The following is a 21,664-nucleotide window of genomic DNA, read 5'->3' as shown; positions in this document are numbered from 1 at the left end:
AGCAGATTCCTTTTTTTTTTTTTTTTTATCATCAGCGGATTCCAGATCATCACACACGTCACACACACCCGGATGACAGATATCTATAATAGAGACTGATAGAGTTTCCTGGTCTGCCAGAAACAGTTGAGCATGTGTCGATTCTTTGCACAGAATATGACAGAGAATGAATCCAGTTTACAGAATCATTAAATACCAAATATTATCTCAGTAAATACGAGATCCAGTGGTTTTGTGTGTTTATTTAAAAAAAAAAAAATTTATTATAATTATATTTGTTGTTTATTATGTCTTCCAAAATAAAACTTCAGCATCATCATATATTTTTTTATGAATATTTCTGAATAGTTTCAATACGATCTTCTGCAGTATTGATACACCGATATCAGCAGCGCTTTCTAATTTAATAAGTATATAGTTTGTTGTGTGTTGTGTGTTTCATAGTGAAGCGCAGCACTGTGTTCATTTACACGTGAGCAGCTCATGATCCGTCAGTGTTTTCAGTGTCTAGGAGCGTCTCGATTAAATGTAGTCAACTCCAAATACACATTAAACTCATTGTGTGCCTTTTTTTTATGTGCTGTATTTTCAAATTCAACACAAATATAGACCATTTTCACATTTCCTGGTTTCTCAGAAGCAGAAGTCGTCATAGTTGGGTAAACTTTTATGGAGGTGAATGAGAGCATGGGCGTCGGAACCATTGTATATGGGTGGGACAAGACCCACCCACTTTTTAAGACCAATGATATTGGACCCACTCACTTTTATATTCAGCGCATATGTCTGTTCGCTTTTCAGAGCGTCGTCAGTCAAATCCATTCCACTTGAGGAATGCCCAAATTAATTAAACTCCATTTCCGCTGAATCGCTAAATTATATTTCTCAACGAGCCGCAACTGACGAAAAAACCGCCCGTAACCGTTGTACCCTTCCAGTCAAATATTGCGTTGCAAACATCAATAACAGCTTTAAGTTGTCAATGCTGGCAAATGACCATGGTATCAGCAGGTTAATCCACGGATAGCTGTGCATTTAATGCACTGAGTGGAGGCGAGTTTAGTTTACTTGTTTAATTAAAAGGCATCAGAATACATGAAAATGGCATTAGTAAAAAAAATTCTGGAGGAGGACCCACCCACTTTTTTTTTGCTTCCGACGCCCATGAATGAGAGAATACATAAAATATATATTTTCACTTCCTAAAGTGTCACATTAAGTGGGAAAAATTCAGCGGTTTAATTTCCAACATGCATTCATGGCTGTTTTATCTTTATTGGGACATATGACTTGACGGATTACGTGACTCAGTGAGTTCGTCTTTATTAGCTGAGGGTGACCACCCGTCCCGCTTTGCGTTGTACTGCACAGCATTTTCACCCCTTGTCCCGCATTTTCATTGGTCTATTGGTTTTTAATACTCATATTAAGAAAACGTGCATGCGTTCTTTTGCCTTTTTAAGAAAGCTTTTTATTTATTCTTTTTGCGGTGTAGTTTTTCACCTATATTTAACAGCTTTTTTTTTTTTTATCCTATCCAATGGTTGAAAAGAAAGGATTAAACACGGTCACTAGTAGGTTGTGACAGCTGTCAATCAAAATGTGGACCGGTGATTTGTTCCATGTGTTTCCTGTCAGAAAACAAATGGATAATTCGGTCAATTAAAATGAACTTAATTGTTAAATAACTAAATAATTAATAATTAATTAAATTAAACTATATAATTTAACAGAATTGATCAACTTTTTGCCTGCTGTGGTTGTTTTAATTCACATCCCTTCTAAAAAATATGAAAGTTTTTGGTTTAATATATTCTTAATATATAAGACTGTCAATGATCTAATTTCATGTTGTTTTATATTTTATTTGTTCATTGTTTATTTTGTTGGATTTTAATTGGACTTGGTCAGAACTGTTTCAGAAATAGTGATCTGCATGATGCCGCTGCCTTTGGGCTCAGTGATGTTGAATTTACATGACGTCAAATAAAGACATGTGATGTTACATTGTGATGTAGGCTAATGGTGTTTTCTGGAAGGGACTAAAGAACAAAGAATTTTTTATCAGCTGAAAGGCAGAATTCAAATGTTTTTATTAAGTTAGACATTATATAATAATAATAAAACTAACAAAAAAGTCCATCTTGAAAGATAATCAGTCTGAAGGGTGCAGAAACACAGGGGTGGTTTATGTTTTAGTGTTGGTAAAATGTCCCACACAAACTTATAATCGTCCCACATTTGGTTTGTTTGATGGTGGTCACCCTAGTGCTGAGTTTGAAGTACATATCAAGTATTTATTTGTGCATTAATGGCTGTTATGTTAAAATAAGTTTACTAATTAAGGGAGGTCAGTAATTTTACCTTTTTGAACACCGTTGATGACATCTCCCCTCAGACGCAGTGCTTTAATGGCAGTCTCGAATGCAATTCTCAAAATATCCACAAGATGGCACCATTCATCGGTGAATCCCATATTACAAAACCGATACCCGATTATGGAAAAATGCTTAAATATCAAGAAGATGTGAGAAAAACTTACAAGAAGAGTTGAGATTTATTTAGAGTTAATCTGAGTTATTTTGAGCATCCAGGGTTAAGTCGCAATAAATGAAAAATAAAACCATGACTCCCAGCTGAAAAATAAATGAATAAATAACTTCATAAACAAAGAATAGCTCCGATAAATGTTTTATTAAGATGTAGAAAAAAAAAAACATGTAAAGTTGAGAGCTTCACAGTAGAAAGACCAGTGGGTGTATAACTGTCAGGCTGACCCACGGCCCACAATAACACGAAAATAGTCAATATAAAAAAAGACAGAATAACTTATATCAAAGAAAAAAGTACACTATTAATGCCATCCATTCCCATGAAGACAGACGGAGGATCCTACTCAGGACACACAACATATACAATAATAAATGCATAATATAAAAGAACAAATACACACACTGTTTCTCATGAGCTTGATGATCAGTTCCTGAACACAGCCACAGATCCAATTACAACAGTTACTGCACACTTCAGGTTATTTTAACCATATTAACCTTTTTATATCCACTGTATGACCAAGTAAAACAAGAAATCACAATCTCTTAAAGGATTAGTTCACCCCAAAATGAAAATTTCCTAATAATTCACTCACCCCAATGCCATCCAAGATATCCATGTCTATCTTTCCTCAGTGGGAGAGAAATTATGTTTTTTGAGGAAAACATTTCTGGATTTTTCCTCTAACAATGGACTTCATTGGTTACCATCGTGTTTAAGTCCAAATCAATGCAGTTTCAGAAGTCTTTGAAGTGTTTAAACGAGCTGTACGCGATCACAGCTGAAGAAGAGGTTGTTATCTAGCGAAACGATGGGTCATTTAAAAAAAAAAAAATAATAATTTATTGACTTTTTACCTTCAATAGTTCGGATTGAGCTGATCAACAAACGGACAGGGAACTACGTCATCACGTTGAAAGATCGCGCCGGCAATACTATTTGAACTACTATTCATATTTATCAGAATGTTATTCATATACTATTCATATTCATATTCACTGAATACTATTACTATATATAATAGCAAACAATACTATTTGAACTATCCTCCTACGTACGGTCGCATTATAAACAGTGGGGCGGTACTTCTGCCGGCGCCGGCGTGACCTTCAACGTGATGACGTAGTTCCCTGTCCGTTTGTTGATCAACTCAATCCGAACTATTGAAGGTAAAAAGTCTATAAATTATTACAAAAAATTGAAATCCAGAAATATTTTCCTCAAAAAACATAATTTCTCTCCCACTGAGGAAAGAAAGACATGGATATCTTGGATGGCATTGGGGTGAGTGAATTATTAAGAAATTTTCATTTTGGGGTGAACTAATCCTTTAATCCCTCAGATGAAGTTAATGTACAATATGAAAAGGAATATACTTTACTCTGTAAAAACTGTAACTTTTTTTTTAATTTCCAAGAGTGCCAATAATTGTGCCACGCATATTTTTTTTCCCCCAAATTTGTTCTGAAAGGCTTAAAAGTGTATGATACAGTATGTATTTACGGTTTGAAAGACAAATAAAATGATATGGTACTTACTTTTTACAATTTTACAGATATCAATTTTAATCAGTGACAAAAAGCTAAAATAAAATGAACAAAATAAAAAGATAAATAAATGTCACAAAGAAATAATAAACATATTTGCAAACAGAAGTGGGAAAGATGTTTGATAAAGTGTTAGCTGCCATGGGTTTCAAAAAGTAAAATACTAAATGATCTGCTATAAAGGAATCACAAAATCATGTAGCATGATATTACATTGTTATAAATGTAAACACAAAAAGCAGTATATAGAAATATGACTTGTCTTGTTAGCTCTAGTTCTCGATATGGAAAGCTGGAGCATATACAGTTAGGTCAGACTGTTCCTCATTAAAGGCTGGGCCTCGTCGTGGGAACCCGTCAGGAGCCTCTGCAACTCTGGATACAGGGAATCATTCTGCTGAAGAAGAGAAGCTTTTACTTCCTAAATATTACACTTGAATTATGTGTTGCTGCTAAATATGTATTGCTATTGTTGTATGGCTGCAGCCACAAACCTTAGAGGCCCAGAGGGATATGCAATGCAACCAATTTAAGTCTTCCAGTAAAGTGTATGCAGACTGCCTCTGTGCCGTTACACACACACACACACACACACACACACACACACACACACACACACACACACACACACACACATATATATGTACACTACTGGTCAAAAGTTTTAGATTTGTAAGATTTTTAATGTTTTTAAAAGAAGTCTCTTCTGCTCACCAAGGCTGCATTTATTTGATAAAACAAAAACAAACAAAAAACAGTAATATTGTGAGATATTATGACAATTTAAAAAAAACTGTTTTCTATTTTAATATATTTTAAACTGTAATTTATTCCTGTGATCAAAGCTGTATTTTCAGCATCATTACTCCAGTCTTCAGTGTCACATGATCCTTCAGAAATCACTCTAATATGATGATTTGATGCTCAAGAAACATTTATGATTATTATCAGTGTTGAAAACATTTGTGTGTAAAAGAATCAGTATTTTTTTTATGAATAGAAAGTTCAAAAGAACAGCATTTATTTAAAATAGAATATTTTCTAACATTATAAATGTCTTTACTGTAACTTTTGATCAGTTTAACTCGTCCTTGATGAATAAAAGTATTGATTTATTTTATTTCTTTCCCCCCCCAAAAAAATCGTACTGACCCCAAACTTTTGACCGGTAGTGTTTAATGTTACAAAAGCTTTAGATTTCAGATAATGCTGCTCTTTTGAACTTTCTATTCATCAAATAATCCTGAAATAAAAATGTAAAAAACTGTTTTCAACACTGATAATAATCATAAATGTTTCTTGATCATCAAATCATCATATTAGAGTGATTTGTGAAGGATCATGTGACACTGAAGACTGGAGTAATAATGCTGAAAATTCAGCTTTGATCACAGGAATAAATTACACTTTACTGTATATTCACAAAACAGCTGTTTTAAATTGTAATAAAATTGTACAATATTACTGTTTTTGATTTGATTTTTAATCAAATAAATGCAGCCTTGGTGAGCAGAAGAGACTTCTTTTAAAAACATTAAAAATCTTACCGATCTAAGTTAGCAGAGTCCTCTCCTATACCTCTTGTTTGTTTATGAGCCTCTTGGTAAAACAATTGTTAAAGTAATTCAGTGGGACAGTTAACGTGCTCTGAAATCCTCTGCTTGTGTGCTGTGGATGAGTCCCAAAATGTTAATAATCATTTTTAGGGTTGTATTAATTAATTATTTTTTTTGTGTAGTAAGCACATTCAGTTCTTTTTAAGAGGACCAAAATAATTTATGTAATTACGGAGTTTTGCAATTTGTGTGCCACTTTTTGTAAAATGCAAAGGGGAAGGGCAGGGCTGGAAACCTCTGTTGACTGTGTGTGACCTTCGAGTCCTCATGAGAAACCAGCATGATACTGTGTGTTAAACACAGCCACATGGGGGAACTTTGGAAAACAGTTGTCATTTAACATTTAACTTGAATCTTATGTTCCACAAGAAGAAAGCAAAACACTCCTGGGTGGAGATATCTAGATATCGTAATGAATGTTTAAATGGTTTTCAATGAATGGGATGCTAAATATAATTTTGGTTTTAATAAGATTTTCCCAATAAATAGGCATGGTGTCCTCCACGATTCATGTTCTTAATGACAACGAAGCATTTAAACGCGATGAGCTCGTAATCACGACTTCGGAAGTGGGAAGCAGGAGATTTCCAACAGCACATGAAGGCAGCATAAATCCCATGGAGAATGTTTTAGTGACGTGATACATAGCAAAATCCTTAGTGTTAAATTAACACTATTCGATGTCTATATGGGTCCAATCTACAGAGTGTACAAAGTAACACTGAAACAACTGAGATAATTAAGTTATGATTGACCATTACTGATGAACACCTGCTGTTAACAAGCAGAATCACAGAGGAACAGTCGACTGCACATAAAAGAACACATTAAATCTCTCAGATGATGATTAAACAACTGCAAAACAGCATTACCATCTCCACCTCCATTACAATACACTTTTATTTATTTCATGTCTAAAGTTCTAAGTTCTTCTTTATTTGAATGAACAGATGTTTAGCTCTAGTCAGAGTTGATGTTTTATTGAATATGTTGAAAATGTCATTTGAAGTCACCATTATGCTGATTAGTGTTTCCTTTGGCAATCGAAATGTTTCCTCTTTCAGCAATTGCCATATGTTTTTCAAAGAACATTTATGTAATGCTAAAGAAAGACATCGGAGAGGTGAGAAAGCAGTTACGGTTAAGCTTCACCTCAGGAGAATAATGCGATGTGCAGCCTGATCCAGAGGAGGATATCATTTCTGACGAGTAATTCATTTATTCTTACATTAGTTCATTTTTACACAAACTTGAACACATTTTACTAGTTGGGCTTTTGCCAAACTATGTTGCCAGACTGAAATGTGTGAAACTGAGTGAAACATATTGAAATATTAAATATATAGGCAGATTATGCCTATATATTTGGTGACAGAAATATGAATATATCAATATGCCACTTTACATTAAGTTGGACTTCCAAAGGCAAGGCACTACTGTTATTGCTCATACTTAAAGTTCGGCACGCTACTCCTCCCGCACCGCTTGTCGCAGACTCATGAATGAGGTGTCAAATCGACCGCTTTATTGGAGAGGTGTGCTATGACTTTTCAGTAACACTTTATAATAACTGCACGCTATTAATCAGTGGGCAATTGATGTTGAAAAGACATCAAATTGATGTCAAAATCAACGTCAAATATGCAAATCAAATTGACGTCAAAACCAATCCATGACATTGAGTTGATGTAAACTGAATGTCAAACATACTGACCTGCATATACATAAACCAATTTCAGTGTGGGAATTAACTTTCTCTTTTCACCTAATTACCACTGGAAGACATTGCCTTTCAAACTGACCTTAAAATGATATGCAGTATCTTGATCAAGTCTTGACTAACTTTTGATGTCAAATTGATATCAAGGTGCCGTGCTGGGTAATTCATCATTTATAAAGCATTAATAGACGTTAATAAGCAGTTTATGAATACAGCTATAAATGCTTTATTATTGATTTAGAAGCATATCTATAATGTGTTTAATAACTGTATTTTCATACTTTATTAATAATCAATTTATCATTTCTAAATGAAGTATAGCATTATTTACAAAGCAGTTATTTAGGAGTTGTCAGTGGTTCATAAGATCACTTAAGTGTAAGTAAATGTAGTAGATGCAGGTAGTTATAAAGCATTTAGTAGTGGTCAGTGAACTATTTGTGTGAGCTCATCTAAAGTGAGGACTAGTTATGCCTTGAAAAGCATTTATAAAGGAGATTTAAAGGCTCATTTATCTTCTAAACAGAAAAAGGAAACAAACACAACACAGTGATACAGAACATAGAAATATTTAACTGAGCCTTTAAATCTCCTTTATAAATGCTTGTACAGCAATATATAAAAAAGGATTCCTTTTGTTTATCAAGATGAAAGTCTCAAACTTTACTTTAAAAAGATAAGAACACAACAATAATTATGTATATATATATATATATATATATATATATATATATATATATATTGCTGTGGTTAGGAATCACAACCTTTTTGTGGAGTATCGTGTGTAAGACACAGAGTGGTTTCTGGTAAGCAACATAATAATAAAAAAAGTGACATGAGTCATGAGATATTTCTGAGAAACCCACAAATACAACACCCTTCAGTCTCACTATAAGTCTCACTATTTTTGCTGCATCATGAAATAAAACAGGAATCTGGTTTTGAGTGTAATAAGGGCCAGATTTACTAAACAGGGTGAGAGCGCAACTTCAAAACAGTGGAGAAGTTCTGTGTGTGATCGACTGATGACACGCGCATTAAAGAACAGTCGGGTCATTTCTTTTTGGGGCGGTAAATAATGGTGCAAACACCAGAACATTGATGAGCGCAAACCTTACTAAATCACCTTGCATGATTAATTGAAATACTCTCCTCACATAAATTTTGCACCTGAAAGAGAAACTCAGACAAATGCATATGCAATAAGATCAGCCAAAAAAAAGCCTTTCAGCGCTAATTCTTCACTGCGTGTCTTTGGTAAATCCTGACAGTAGTTTTTTAACGGCAAAAGAAGGCTTCCGCTGGCTCAAGCTGTTAGTAAATCTGGCCCGAAGTATAAATAAATATATTTATTAAGCATTTATAACACGTGAGTTAACAATCGCTCGCTATATGGCAGGTATTGTTTTAAAGTCACCCTTTTTATTCATGCAGTTATAACTGCTTATCACTGATTTATAATGCATTTGTATATGTTATTAGTTATTAATATACATCTTTATAATCCCTTTACAAAGGGAACCTTTAATGTAAAGTGTTACCGTAATCGTAAATGTAATAACATATTTGCTCCTGATTTCTCAAATATATATATATTTTTTTCAGTGACCAAATTCAAACAGTTTTTCTCTGAGATCTCTGTACCAACACCAACAATCTGATCAATACACTGGACTGATATTCTACATGAACATGGTGAAGATGAGCACTATAACTGAATACTGATAGTGGGCCAGTGTTTTCTTGAGCGCATGGCAAAAGAAGTAGCAAACACCTTGGAGACGTCAGTTTTGGTTTACTTGTGTCTACAGTTGAACAGAAAGTGTCCAGGAATGGCACAAAGGTGCGTGACTGTTCAAGTCTGTGCATAGATCAGTGTGCTCAATACTTTTACCTTCATTTTGATCATGCTGTAGTGTAAACAAACTACAAATTAATAAAAAAAAGCATTCTTCTGATCTCCTGACATTATTTCTTTTGGTTGCTTCAAAGTCCCATTCACCTTGGTAGGCACATTAGTTGAGGGTCATTAGTTAGTCTTTTAGCGTAGTTTTAGGAACTAGCCACCAGGAAAACCAGGACACAGGCTGGGTTTGTCCATATTTGACCCAAATTTGGGTTGAAACAATCTTAACAACTTTTTTTAGAGTGTAAGTTACATTTTTAAGTTAACCCTATGTGAACTTAAAGGGGAACTCTCGCAAAAATGCAACCTAGGGTCTTTTTGTTAATCTACCCGAGGCAAACTTTCATGTAAAAGCATAATTAAAATGGAAACGCCACTTTTAAGTTTGACCGTATTTTTGTTTTAGGTTAAATGCCTTGTGAATGGGAGTGAATGGGGCACTTTTATGATAGCATCAAAAATCACTATTTTTAAAACACTAAGAAGGCTTTTTCGACACAACATGAAACTTTACTCGAACTGTGCGTTCACACCGCCGGTGGCGAGAGCGTCAAAGTGGCCGGAAGCCATTCATTTTCAATGAGAGCCGGCGGCGAGCTCCGGCGAGGGCGGCGCGGCGCGTCTTGGACGGCGAGAGCGGCGAGAAGAGTTGAAATCAAGTCAACTTTATGGTAATAAGCTATGACACGGTTCGGCGGCAACCAATCGGAATGTAGAAGTCCTCCGCCTGAGAGGATACAAGAAAACACAATCCTGTAAACTTTGGTTCCGACCGCATTAGTTCCTAAGCAAAATGGAAAGCAAAACTATTTATAGGCAACATTTTCGCGCTAGAACTTGTTTGAACTAAAAACGCTTGTTTTTTCAGCGGCAATGCAATTCATTTGCTCAAAATAATAATGATTTTGACCAATTGCAGCTACAACCAGGACAGTTATTGTAATGTAGATTGCACACAAATCAATGTTAATTAAATACCAAGTCTATTAAACATCCTATTATCTGCATGTTGAAATTAGACTCATGAACACAAAAGCCAGAACACACAAATGGATTCTTTTTATTTTCGTTAGCAAAATAACTAATTGTTAAGGTCTTTCCATCTGTCATTTTGTTACTTTCACATTTAAAAGATTTCATTAGGTTAACTTATACCCTACGTGAGACCACTCTGCACAAAATAGGATACTGATTTATGTTCAGTTCTTATTTGCTTTGCGGCCCCTTTAAATAAAGTTTTTAAAAAATCACGCAGTCTAATCTACGTCAGAGCATCCCCAAATCTTTCTACGGCGTTGGTGGCAGGGCGGCGAGAGCGAATTTTGCCGCTCTCGCCGGCGGCGGTGTGATCGTACAGGAAGTATCACCAGGGGCTCTACACATGAACTCCAGTATTGAGAACAGTGTGTGTGTACACAGAGTTTACTAAAAAGAAAGATTTTGAACAACTCACTGTGTTTCCGTCCACCGGCATTTTGTCAGTCAAAAATAGCCGATCTCCGAATGCACCGTAACAGGGAGGAGAGTAAAGGTGGAAAGCTCCTAAAGCTTAGTTCACTATAAATTCACAGATAATTAGTTGTTTTCTCGTTAGTGAAAATCAATATTGGCCTTGTATTTGAAAAAGGATCCTCATATAAGAAGCACTAATAAAATTCAGAGTCGGTTCATTCGCATTCGGAGATCGACTATTTTTCACTGTCAAAATGCCGGCGGACGGAAACACAGTGAGTTGTTCAAAATCTTTCTTTTTAGTAAACTCTGTGAACACAAACAATGTTCTCAGTGCTGGAGTTCATGTGTAGAGTCTCTGGTGATACTTCCAGCACAGTTTCATGTTGTGTCGAGCCGCATTAGTGTTTTAAAACTAGCGATTTTGATGCTATCATAGTCGTGCCCCATTCACAAGGCATTTTGACCGAAAACGAAAATACGGTCAAACTTAAAAGTGGCGTTTCCATCCTAATTATGCTTTTAAATGAAAGTTTGCCTCGGGTAGATTAACAAAAAGAGCCTAGGTTGCATTTTGGCGAGAGTTCCCCTTTAAATAACTTTCAACAAACGTTCTATTAACATTACTTTGTTTATAACCTTGAGAGAACCTTGCCAGAATGTTAGCCAAAGTTTTGAGGACGTTCTCTGTTAGCCAGGAGACTACACTGTGTCAAAATAGAAAATGATAAATACAAGAAACATGGCTATATTTTGTTTGCTTTTACACCAGAGGAACTTGTTCTAACAATGTGCTTTGACGCCTCACCTGGCTGGACTGCTTTGGCAGCAACTTTGCAATAAATTCTCTGATGTTGGCAAAGGTGGGACGCAGAGTTGGCTCCAGACTCCAGCACATTTTCATCATTGTGTACCTACAGAAGATCAAGTCACTTATAGAGCTTTGCTTAGTATTTATTGTGTCTTTTCTAAAACTTTTCAAATGCTTATAAACTCACATTTCATGAGGGGCAAAATCTGGTTGTGGCATGTGATAACCATCTTTAATCATCTTATAGAATTGTGCATCAATCACAACATTAGGGTAAGGACTCATACCTAAAAACAGAAAAAAAGCGCCATAATACCAAGAAAATACCTTCATGAAATGAACATTTTAATAGGTATGAACAAGTAAATTCACTTACCCAAGGAAAATATCTCCCACAAAAGGACGCCATATGACCAGACATCACTCTGTACTGTGTAAAGACATTCAAAAATGCTTTCAGGTGACATCCATTTTACTGGCAGCCGAGCCTGTAGAACCAGTCAGACAGAGTGTAAGAAGTCAAGTCACCTTTATTTATATAGCGCTTTTTACAATACAGATCGTTTCAAAGCAGCTTTACAGAGATAACAGGAAAATATTGCAACAAAGTTTGTTTCTAGAAGAAAATAGCGTCATAGTCAAGCTTAAGTAAGTTCAGTGATGGTTCACTTTAGTTGTAAAAAAGTTATTAATTTAGTTCATTTATATATATGGCCGCTCTGGAGAAAACAGTGATGTCATCGTCAAGCTCAGTTCAGTTCAATCAATCAATCACATTTATTTATATAGCACATTTAAAAACAACACACGTTAGCCAAAGTGCTTTACATACAGCCCAGCACATATAATCTAAGATTAGAAAACAAAGTATAAAACAATTACAAAACTTTTAATGACAATCAAATGCAAGAGAGAAGAGATGAGTCTTTAAATATGTTTTAAATGCATCAAGGGTGGCACAAGATCTAACATGGAGGGGTAAACTGTTCCATGAACAAGGAGCTGCAACAGAGAAGGCCCTGTCTCCTTTTGATTTAAGTCAAGACTTAGGAATGGTTAGCTGAAACCTTTGTGCAGATCTTAAAGGGTTAGTTCACCAAAAAATGAAAATTCTGTCAGTAATTACTCTCCCTCATGTTGTTCCAACCCCGTAAGACCTTCGTTCATCTTTTGATTAAATCTGAGAGCTGGATCACTCCTCCATAGGCTTCTAAGGGACTGAAACTTGCTGGCCCAGAAAATGTATTAAAGACATCGTTAATATAGTCCAAGTGACTACAATGGCTCAACCTTAAGTTTATCAAGCGACGAGAATACTTTTTGTGCGCAAAAAACAAACAAAAATAACGACTTTAGACATGCTTTTTTTGGGCTTTAAAGTCCAAATAAGTCAAAGTAAATTCATAAGTCGACAGCATTGCTGAGTATTTTCTCCTTAAAACTGCAGTGAACCAAAGACAGTCTCAAAAACACGCTTTGAAATCGCTGGTGTTTCTGACGTCACAAACTACCTTGTACCCAATCAGATCAATGTGTGATCGTCAATGAGTGGATCTCTGAGTGAGTGAGTGGAGGCGGGGCTTATTTGCATATACTAAATGAGGCAAGGGTGTCGAGTTACATTCAAGCTGTTTCAAGGCATGACGTTTTTGTTTTTTTTCCAAGGAAAAAACTTTTAAATATGTAATTTTGCTGATCAAAGTTTTAAGGGATACAATTATTGACTACTCGGAACAATTAGTCCATGCGTTCATGACCTCAAGGCTAGATTATTGTAATGCTCTACTGGGTGGTTGCCCTGCACGCTTAATAAACAAACTACAGCTGGTCCAAAACGCAGCAGCTCGAGTTCTTACCAGAACCAGGAAGTATGACCATATTAGCCCGGTTCTGTCAAAACTGCACTGGCTCCCTATTAAACATCGCATCAATTTTAAAATATTGCTGATTACTTACAAAGCACTAAATGGTTTAGCTCCGCGGTACTTGAGCGAGCTCTTAACGCATTATACTCCTTCACGTCTATTGCGATCTCAAAATTCCGGCCAGTTGATAATACCTAGAATATCTAAATCGACTGCTGGCGGTAGATCCTTTTCCTATTTAGCACCAAAACTTTGGAACAGCCTTCCTACCATTGTCCGGGAAGCAGACACACTCTGTCAGTTCAAATCTAGATTAAAGACACATCTCTTTGACATAGCGTTCACATAATACATTATAGACTTCTATAATTCAATATTAGGCTGCATAGATTAGGTCAGCTGGAACCGGGAACACTTCCCATAAATCCTGATGTACTTGTTACATCATGAGAAGAATGGCATCTACGCTAATTTTAGTGTCTTTGTTTATCCCAAGGTTTTCCCGCAGCCTGCCGGATCCAGGCCGTTTCCAGATCTGATGAAGGACCTTCGCCTGGACCCGATGTCAATGCAGTGCTGAAGGGCCAACTAGTCTCTCCCTATGGAGGATCCCTTTCCCACTCTACAGATAACGCGTCGTCGGGAAAACTCAATTTGCGCATCTACCCCGAATTGATAAAATAAAATAAAATTCTGAATCAAAACTATAAGGAAACACCAGTAATTTGTTTAGGTTTGGTTTGTAGGGAATTCCAAACCTGCACACATATATTCAAACGCACATAACTATAGAACCCGTTCTTAATGCGCATCTGAACGCCATCAGCGTTTCTCACAGGTTCGCGTTTAAAGTCTGTGTAGAGAGAATGGTGTCGTCTTGGCGGCCCTAATTTAAAAACAAATGATCGTTGCGACGGAAGCGAATCAATCAAAACTAACTTTAGCTGGAAAATAACTTTATTAAAGAACCGCTATAAAGCCAAAACAATCTTACGTTATATTATACATTTATCTCTGTGAAGCTGCTTTGAGACAATCTACATTGTTAAAAGCGCTATATAAATGAAGATGACTTGACTTGACTTGACTACAGGGGGACTTTAAATAATGGCACAAATTGACAAGCGCAAACCTTAGTAAATAACCTTGCATGATTCGTTTAAATACTCTCCTCACATACATTTTCTGTCTGAAAGGGAAACTCCAACAAATGCATTTGCAATAAGGTCAGCCACAAAAATAACCCTGTTCACGCCTTTTCAGCGCTAATTTTTAATGCCAAAAGAGGATTTGTGCTGGAGCAAGCTGTTAGAAATCTGGCCCCAAAATGCTGAATTGTTCATAATAAAAGAAAAAAAGAACTTACATTTCCTTTCACTACATAATTCATGTCATTCATGATGTCTCGAGCAAGGCCAAAATCACAGATCTTCACAATGTTGCGGTCAGACACAAGAATGTTCCGTGCAGCCAAATCTCTGTGAATACACTGATCATAAACAGCATTATAAAATTACAGTGTACCAAAAAAAAAAAAATTACATAATCTCTCACATAATTAGTCTTACTGTGCGGTTTGGCATCTATAAAGAAATAGTTCAAGAATTAAAATTCTGCACTGTATATTACTTAGTTCCATGACAATCACTTTTGTTCAACTCTTTTCTATATTAAAAGTCAAATTTGACTGTGCCTGTCACATTCCCAAAATGGCAACAACAACAACAAAAAATCTTATAAAAGCATGCATTATAAGTAGTGCATAGAACTTCCTCATATCAGTTCCCCATTTTGCCCTCAGATCTGATTTTATATGCTACTTTTTTTGTTATTTTGTAGCTCAGCAGCCCCAGTACCTGTTCAGCAGGGATGTTTACAAAAAAAAATCTTCCATATTAGCTACAATTTTCACACACATATATGAAACATATAACTGAGAAATATTACATTTTTGGAGGCTAGGAATTCCATTCCCTGTGCCACTTGAAAGGAGAACTTCAGCAAATCAATACTATCCAATGACCACACGTCCTCCCCTCCTTCATTGCAAGATTCTGTTGGAAAAGTCCAAAATGATAAGGATACCCAATTTTTCCCATTACAGAACATTTGGTCTGCTTTACTTTATTACTTTACCCTGACAAAGGTCTTTTGACATCTGTGTTGATTGTGCGTCGTTAAAGCTCTCTGAGCCATGACAAGTGTTCCTTAAAGAGAAAGGTGTACATGTTTGACAATAGAAGAGACACCACAGCCACAGCACATTTAGACTATGTTCACAGTCCAAATCCGATTATTTGTGCATACCCAATTGAAATCCAATCAGATTTAGTTAGTGTGAATGGCCAGAATTCACATGAAGAGTCTGCTTCCGTAACAGAAGACCGGACCTATTACCGACAGACAACAATATGGGCATCCTCCTCAGTCCCCCAGACCCGGTCGATCTGCTTCTTGCCATCTCCCAGGACCACCGCCAGATTGAAACTTACATAGGGGAATTCCTCCACCTCGTTCACCAGGTGTCCTGGAAAGAGCCAACCCTCAAATCCTGTTTTTGGATGGGTCTGGACGATCCACTCTTCAGGCATTTTCCATCTATTGCCACCATGTGTTCCTTGAGGGAATACATCGACAACATCCTGTGGATTGTCTTACACCATAGGAGAAGCAGATTCAGATTCCCTATCCGTCATGGCCGCCTCCCTTCCAGACTCTCGTCCCGCCGAGACCTCCCTTCCAGAGTCTCGTCCCAAGATGGCCTCCGCTGTTCCAAAGCCTCGTCCCAAGATGGCCTCCGCCGTTCTAGAGCCTCGTCCCAAGATGGCCTCCGCTGTTCCAGAGCCTCGTCTCAAGATGGCCACCGCCACGCCTGAGCCCTCGTCCAGTATGGCCGCCGCCGCGCCTGAGCCCTCGTGCAAGATGGCCGCCACTGCGCCTGAGCCCTCTTCCAGATGGATCATGCAAGATGGCCACGCCGCGCCGCGCCTGAGCCTTCATCCAGTATTGCTGCCACCGCGCCTGAGCCCTCGTCCAGATGGATCATGCAAGATGGCTGCTGCTGCGCCTTAAAGTCCAGTGAGCTCCAGTTTCTGACTCCGTCCAGAGGCCATCCCGTCGACACCGGGAGCTCCCCAAGATAATTTTTTTTGGGTGGGGCTCAATACCGGCTCTGTCCTGGTCCCCTGAGCTGCCGGTTCCGTCCTGGTCCCCTGAGCTGCCGGATCATCCTGGTCCCCTGAGCTGCCGTCCGGCTCTGATCCCCTGCTAGTCCGACATCGACCTGGACCTCTGTACCCACCTGCTTACACCAGTCTAGACTCCGGGGCGATGTCGGGACTCCATAAACTCCTATTAACTTCATTATCCATCTCTTGAGTGTGCTTCCATAACAATAACGGAGACATATTTAGAAATTGGTGAAGAACTGTATGCCTACCAACAAAACGTAATTTCCATACCCAGACAGCAACACAGTGTTGGCCCAGATCCGGTCCACATCTGGTATGTGTAGAATCCATGTGTCCCAGATGTGGGCTGGATCTGGGCCAACACTGTGTTGCTGTCTGGGTAGAAACCAATGCAGATTCCAGAAAACGAAAGAGTGGCATGGACACACAAATCAGATCTGAACAGTTGCGATACACTGTGCGAACATCAATAGTTTTAGATCGGATACACAAATAATCGGATTTGGACTGACAGTGTGAACGTAGCCTTGGTCACAGCAATATCTACAAGTTTTAAATCGGTATAATTCCCTCATGACAATCAATCTAAAACCACCTTGCAACAAAAAGTGCCTGACCACCTTCATGTGCTTTTATGTTTTTCCAGCAGGGTAGGAAGAAGAATGCTTTAATAAAACTTGGAAACGTAATAACATAGCATTGATCACAGTTGCTAAAAAAGAAGTGGTGGTACAAGGCAAGCCTTCCATTATTATATGACACTGACATGAACATACCTCGCAGAACGGTTATTTTGAACGGTCACATTCTTGTAGAGGTTTGAATCCTCTGGGAAACCTTGAAGACCAAGAAAAGTGTTTGCAAATGTTTCTGCTCGTTGACGTAAGAAGTTGAGGAGGTCGCCGTGACAGCAGTACTCCGTGATCATCAGCATCGGTCCTATATCAGATCAAAGTCAAATTCAGACATCAACCGACACTGAGCTTTTTACAACTAATACACTACTGATTTTTTTTATATATATATATATATATATTCAATATATTTTATAACCAGTATTGTGATTGCACAGATGACGTTTAATACTGAAAAATTTAAATACAGAGCATCACAAACCTGTAACGTGTATATTCTGTTTTGGTTACATTTTCACTCTGTTTGCTCTGTTCCTGTATGCCTGAGGCTACGTCTACATTAATCCGGATAGATTTGAAAACTACATTTTTGTTAAAAAATGCTCTCCGTCCACACTAGCGTTTTCCAAAATGTTCTCATCCACACTGAAACGTTGGAAAACGCTACATTCACCTTACAGCGCATGTGTAAACCCTCATGAAAGCTCACTGAGATGATACAGACATAATCAAGTTCTCACGCAATTCTTCTGACAGGATTATTTTATTTAGCTAAATATCTCAGCGTTCACTGAATATGCTCCCAGATCGCTCTCACTCACCATTATATGCTAAACGTCTAAATGTCTAAAACGCTAAAACTGCTCTCATGTTTCACCGCAGGACAGCAAATGCGAGTGAGTTTTCTGTCATCTTTGCAGGACTGTGATATGAAGAGTGTGTAAAGTAACATATCTTAGCAACTGTGTGAAAGTGAATTGCACATAACAGGCACAATACCGACATAAACATGAATATCTATTGGTACAAAATGTGCCACATGACTAAACTTGCGTCATCGTTTTAAAATACCTCCGTTTTCACAGTCCACACTACAACGAAAACAGCGTTTTTAAATTGATCCACTTTGGAGAGCGTTTTCAAAAAGCTTTGTAGCTAAAAACGCCGTCTCAGTGTGGACGGAAGACCAAAAAGGAGAGAAAAAAGATGCATTTTCAAAAAAACGTATTAGCGTGGACAAGGCCTGAGTTCCTTTAGTTAGTTTCCCGGTTAGTAATTAGTTTCCATAGTTCCTAATTCCACTCATCTGCTTTGTTTCTCTTTGATTCCCTATGTATTTAAGCCCTGTGTTTCATTTGGTTCTCGTTAGTGTTTATGTAAATCTATAGAGATAAATCTCCTATGTATTCCTGTGTTATAAGTGATTTTGTATTATTAATTAAAGAATATCTGAATAGATCTCCCTCATCATGCTTTTTGACCAGCATATAACGTGACAAAACTTCAAAATGACATTGTTTACAAGTCTAATAATGTGAATGGGCAACAAATAATTCAATTAACCAGTTTAGAAGGCACTGGTCCAATGCTCTTTACTTACGTAATGTAAAATAAAATTTAGGTAATTAATTTTAAATGTATAATGCTATGTGTCAAGTATTTATGTAATGTTTTTCAACAGACATGTAAAATAAACTTGTCGTTTTTCAAATTTGTTTGTTGTATAGAATATTTTCCCCCATCTTTTTGAAAAAATAAATAAATAAAAAATGGTTAAAATTGCTGATGGGGCTTATACAATTTTTTTTTTTTTTTTTTTTTTTTTTTAAATAAATGTACACAATTTAAACTGCATGCTTTCTATAGTGTCAGAATTTCATTTAAACAAGAATAAGTTGTAGAGTAACAGCATATAAAAAAAAAAAAAAAAAACACTTAGTTAGAGGCATTATAGAAAAAAAGTGTTTCAGTATTTCTTATTGGATGCTGATTTACGGTAGCCTGTCTAACATCAGACCTCTTTCTTATTGAGACATGGTCTGGGGGAACCATATGTTCATTTTCTCGTATTTGAGGCGTGGTTTACGAATGCCCAGAGCCGTTTATTGGACGCTACGAATGTCTATCAAATGCGCCTGCACGTAGCTCATAGCCAATCGTTTCAATTATACCAGAAGACGTCCGTAGAGCAACAGAAATTCGACGAGGAAGAAGACGAAATAAACTTGCGTTCTAAACTACTTAGAACACTATCTAAGGCTGCATCGAAAGGTAACTTCACGTCTGCTGCCATGTTGGATCCATATATATAAACAAACTGCTTCGGTGTGTCGCATTGACGTCGTCATCGTCTTACTGCTCCCTCCCCGTTCTGTGATTGGTTCCCTTTTTGAGGGGAAAATCTGGTCCATGGTATCCAGGCTGCCTAGCAGCGTGAATAAAAACGCACTGCGCTCAAGGCAGCGGGGGAAACCCAGACTAGATTTACGGCCCTATTTTTAACAAACCCAGCAGACAGCGGCCTTTATCGGTTAACTAATTATGGCTGTTAAAAAAGTTAACTGACTAAGTAAGTGTAACTATGAATCAAAAATATTGGTAAATATTGTAGTTCACTTTATTAAATAGTTTATTGTGTGGCTCAAAGATCTAATGGAGTACATGTTTCACTACAAGTCACTTTCAATGAATTTGATGAATTCATGTTTCTTTCTAAATATGAAAAGAAGTGCTTTCTTTGTTATAGTGATAATCTTACTGATTTCACCTGATTTCACTGCTTATTAATGTGAGAATATGCCTTTGACGTACCTTCTTGAGTACATGCCCCCAGCAGATTGACGATGTTTTCATGCGGCCCAATGTAATTTAGGATCTTCAGCTCGGACATGAGTGCTTCTTTCTCTTCGAAGCGGGCACTGGCTGTTTGGGGTGGAGGGACAGAAATAGAGAGATTGAAATTATTTTTTCTAAAGTTCTAAACAAAAACCTAGAGGGCCCTATTTTAACGATCTGAAACGCAAGTGTCAAAGCGCAAAGCGCAAGTAACTTTGTGGGCGGGTCTCGGCGCTGTTGCTATTTTCCCGGCGGGATAAATGACTCTTGCGCCGGGCGCAAATCTAAAAGGGGTTGGTCTGAAGTAGCTTCATTATTCATAGGTGTGGTTTGGGCGTAACGTGAAATAAACCAATCAGAGCATCATCTCACATTCCCTTTAAGAGCAGACGCACTTTTTCCTTGGCGTATTGCTATTATAACGGCGGATTTGCCAGGCGCGCGCCAAGAGCGGTTCACAGCCGAGGAGACCAACGCTCTCGTCACGGCCGTAAAAGAGAGAGAAGTGACATTGGGGATGGGAGAAACACACCCAAATTAGCTTCGGCTAAACAGGCATATAATAATGTGGGTAAATGTGTAAGCTAGATGTATGCTTTTATAATAAATTATTATATTTATAATAAATTATCTATCTATCTATCTATCTATCTATCTATCTATCTATCTATCTATCTATCTATCTATCGTTTGTAATAATATGATTTGCAAAAATGAAAACTGCTGCTTCTGTGTAGATTAGAGAATCACAGTGTATGAGCGTTTGTGCACTCTATACATTATGGTCAAGCATGCGCCCTTAAAATAGCATAATGAACAACGCGCAACGCGCCACTGACTTTAGACTAGGTTTTTTCTGGCCAGTGGCGCAATTGTTTTATGGAACAGTAAAATAGCACCAGGGAACGTTTGCGCCAAAACACGCCTCCTTTTTTGCGCTGAACCGCCCAGAGAGCGCAAGTTCATTCCCTAGTTTAGCGACGTGCTTCTGTGGAGGGAAAAGCGCGCTTTGCGCGGGTGCAAAATAGGAATGAAACATGCGTCGGTGTACAAAGTCAATTGCGCTGGGTGCAAGATAGGGCCCATAGTCTTGAGTGATTGGGTTATTGGATTAACCCTTATTCTCTGGCAGTCCAAAATATATATCCAGGGTGAACATTTAGTTCCACTCCCAATGGCTGATTTTAAAGGGGCTATATGTAAGAATTTTCATGTACAGTATTAATCGCTTTTTAATTGCCAGCAGCTTGTAACAAAACTTAAAAAATCAGGCCTTCACTGTATTCCTAGTTTGTCTATGAAAGCATGTAGACTGACTGTTATGTGAAGGACTCATTTTTGCCGGGAAATGCAAATGATGTACCCCTGGAAGGTTTATTGAGGCTTGGTTTGAGCCCTTGGAGTCAGCTTGGAAATCTTTCTGACTCTCAAGGTGGCTCTGTCGCTGGAATTAACTTAGCTTAATAGAGTGGAAGATTTGCAAGTCCTCTCAGTTGCCTCCCCCTGCTTCGATTTTGCCCCTAGACTGGTCAA

At 37.5% G+C, this 21,664-nt stretch overlaps 1 protein-coding gene across 2 annotated transcripts in view; it reads right to left on the bottom strand.

The window, feature by feature from the left end:
- Positions 1-3,867: 3,867 nt before the first annotated feature.
- The window catches only part of csf1rb (colony stimulating factor 1 receptor, b), a 43,636-nt gene continuing 25,839 nt past the window's right edge, over positions 3,868-21,664 (bottom strand). The window contains exons 13-21 of one of the 2 annotated variants that reach the window (XM_084386866.1): positions 20,108-20,218; positions 17,438-17,600; positions 15,607-15,677; positions 15,418-15,524; positions 14,837-14,959; positions 11,982-12,093; positions 11,793-11,892; positions 11,603-11,708; positions 3,868-4,494 (exon numbers count right to left, since the gene is read on the bottom strand). In XM_084386866.1, coding sequence (XP_084242992.1) covers positions 4,408-4,494; positions 11,603-11,708; positions 11,793-11,892; positions 11,982-12,093; positions 14,837-14,959; positions 15,418-15,524; positions 15,607-15,677; positions 17,438-17,600; positions 20,108-20,218 — 980 coding nt within the window. In that variant the 3' untranslated portion in view covers positions 3,868-4,407. Of the gene's footprint in view, positions 4,498-11,602; positions 11,709-11,792; positions 11,893-11,981; positions 12,094-14,836; positions 14,960-15,417; positions 15,525-15,606; positions 15,678-17,437; positions 17,601-20,107; positions 20,219-21,664 lie in introns of both variants that reach the window. The other variant, XM_084386865.1, reaches the window with a different exon arrangement.

Source organism: Rutilus rutilus, assembly GCF_951802725.1.
Source record: "Rutilus rutilus genome assembly, chromosome: 18".
NCBI lineage: Eukaryota > Metazoa > Chordata > Actinopteri > Cypriniformes > Leuciscidae > Rutilus > Rutilus rutilus.
The sequence above is the reverse complement of the archived record's forward strand: the minus strand, read 5'-3'. Positions and strand labels throughout refer to the sequence as shown.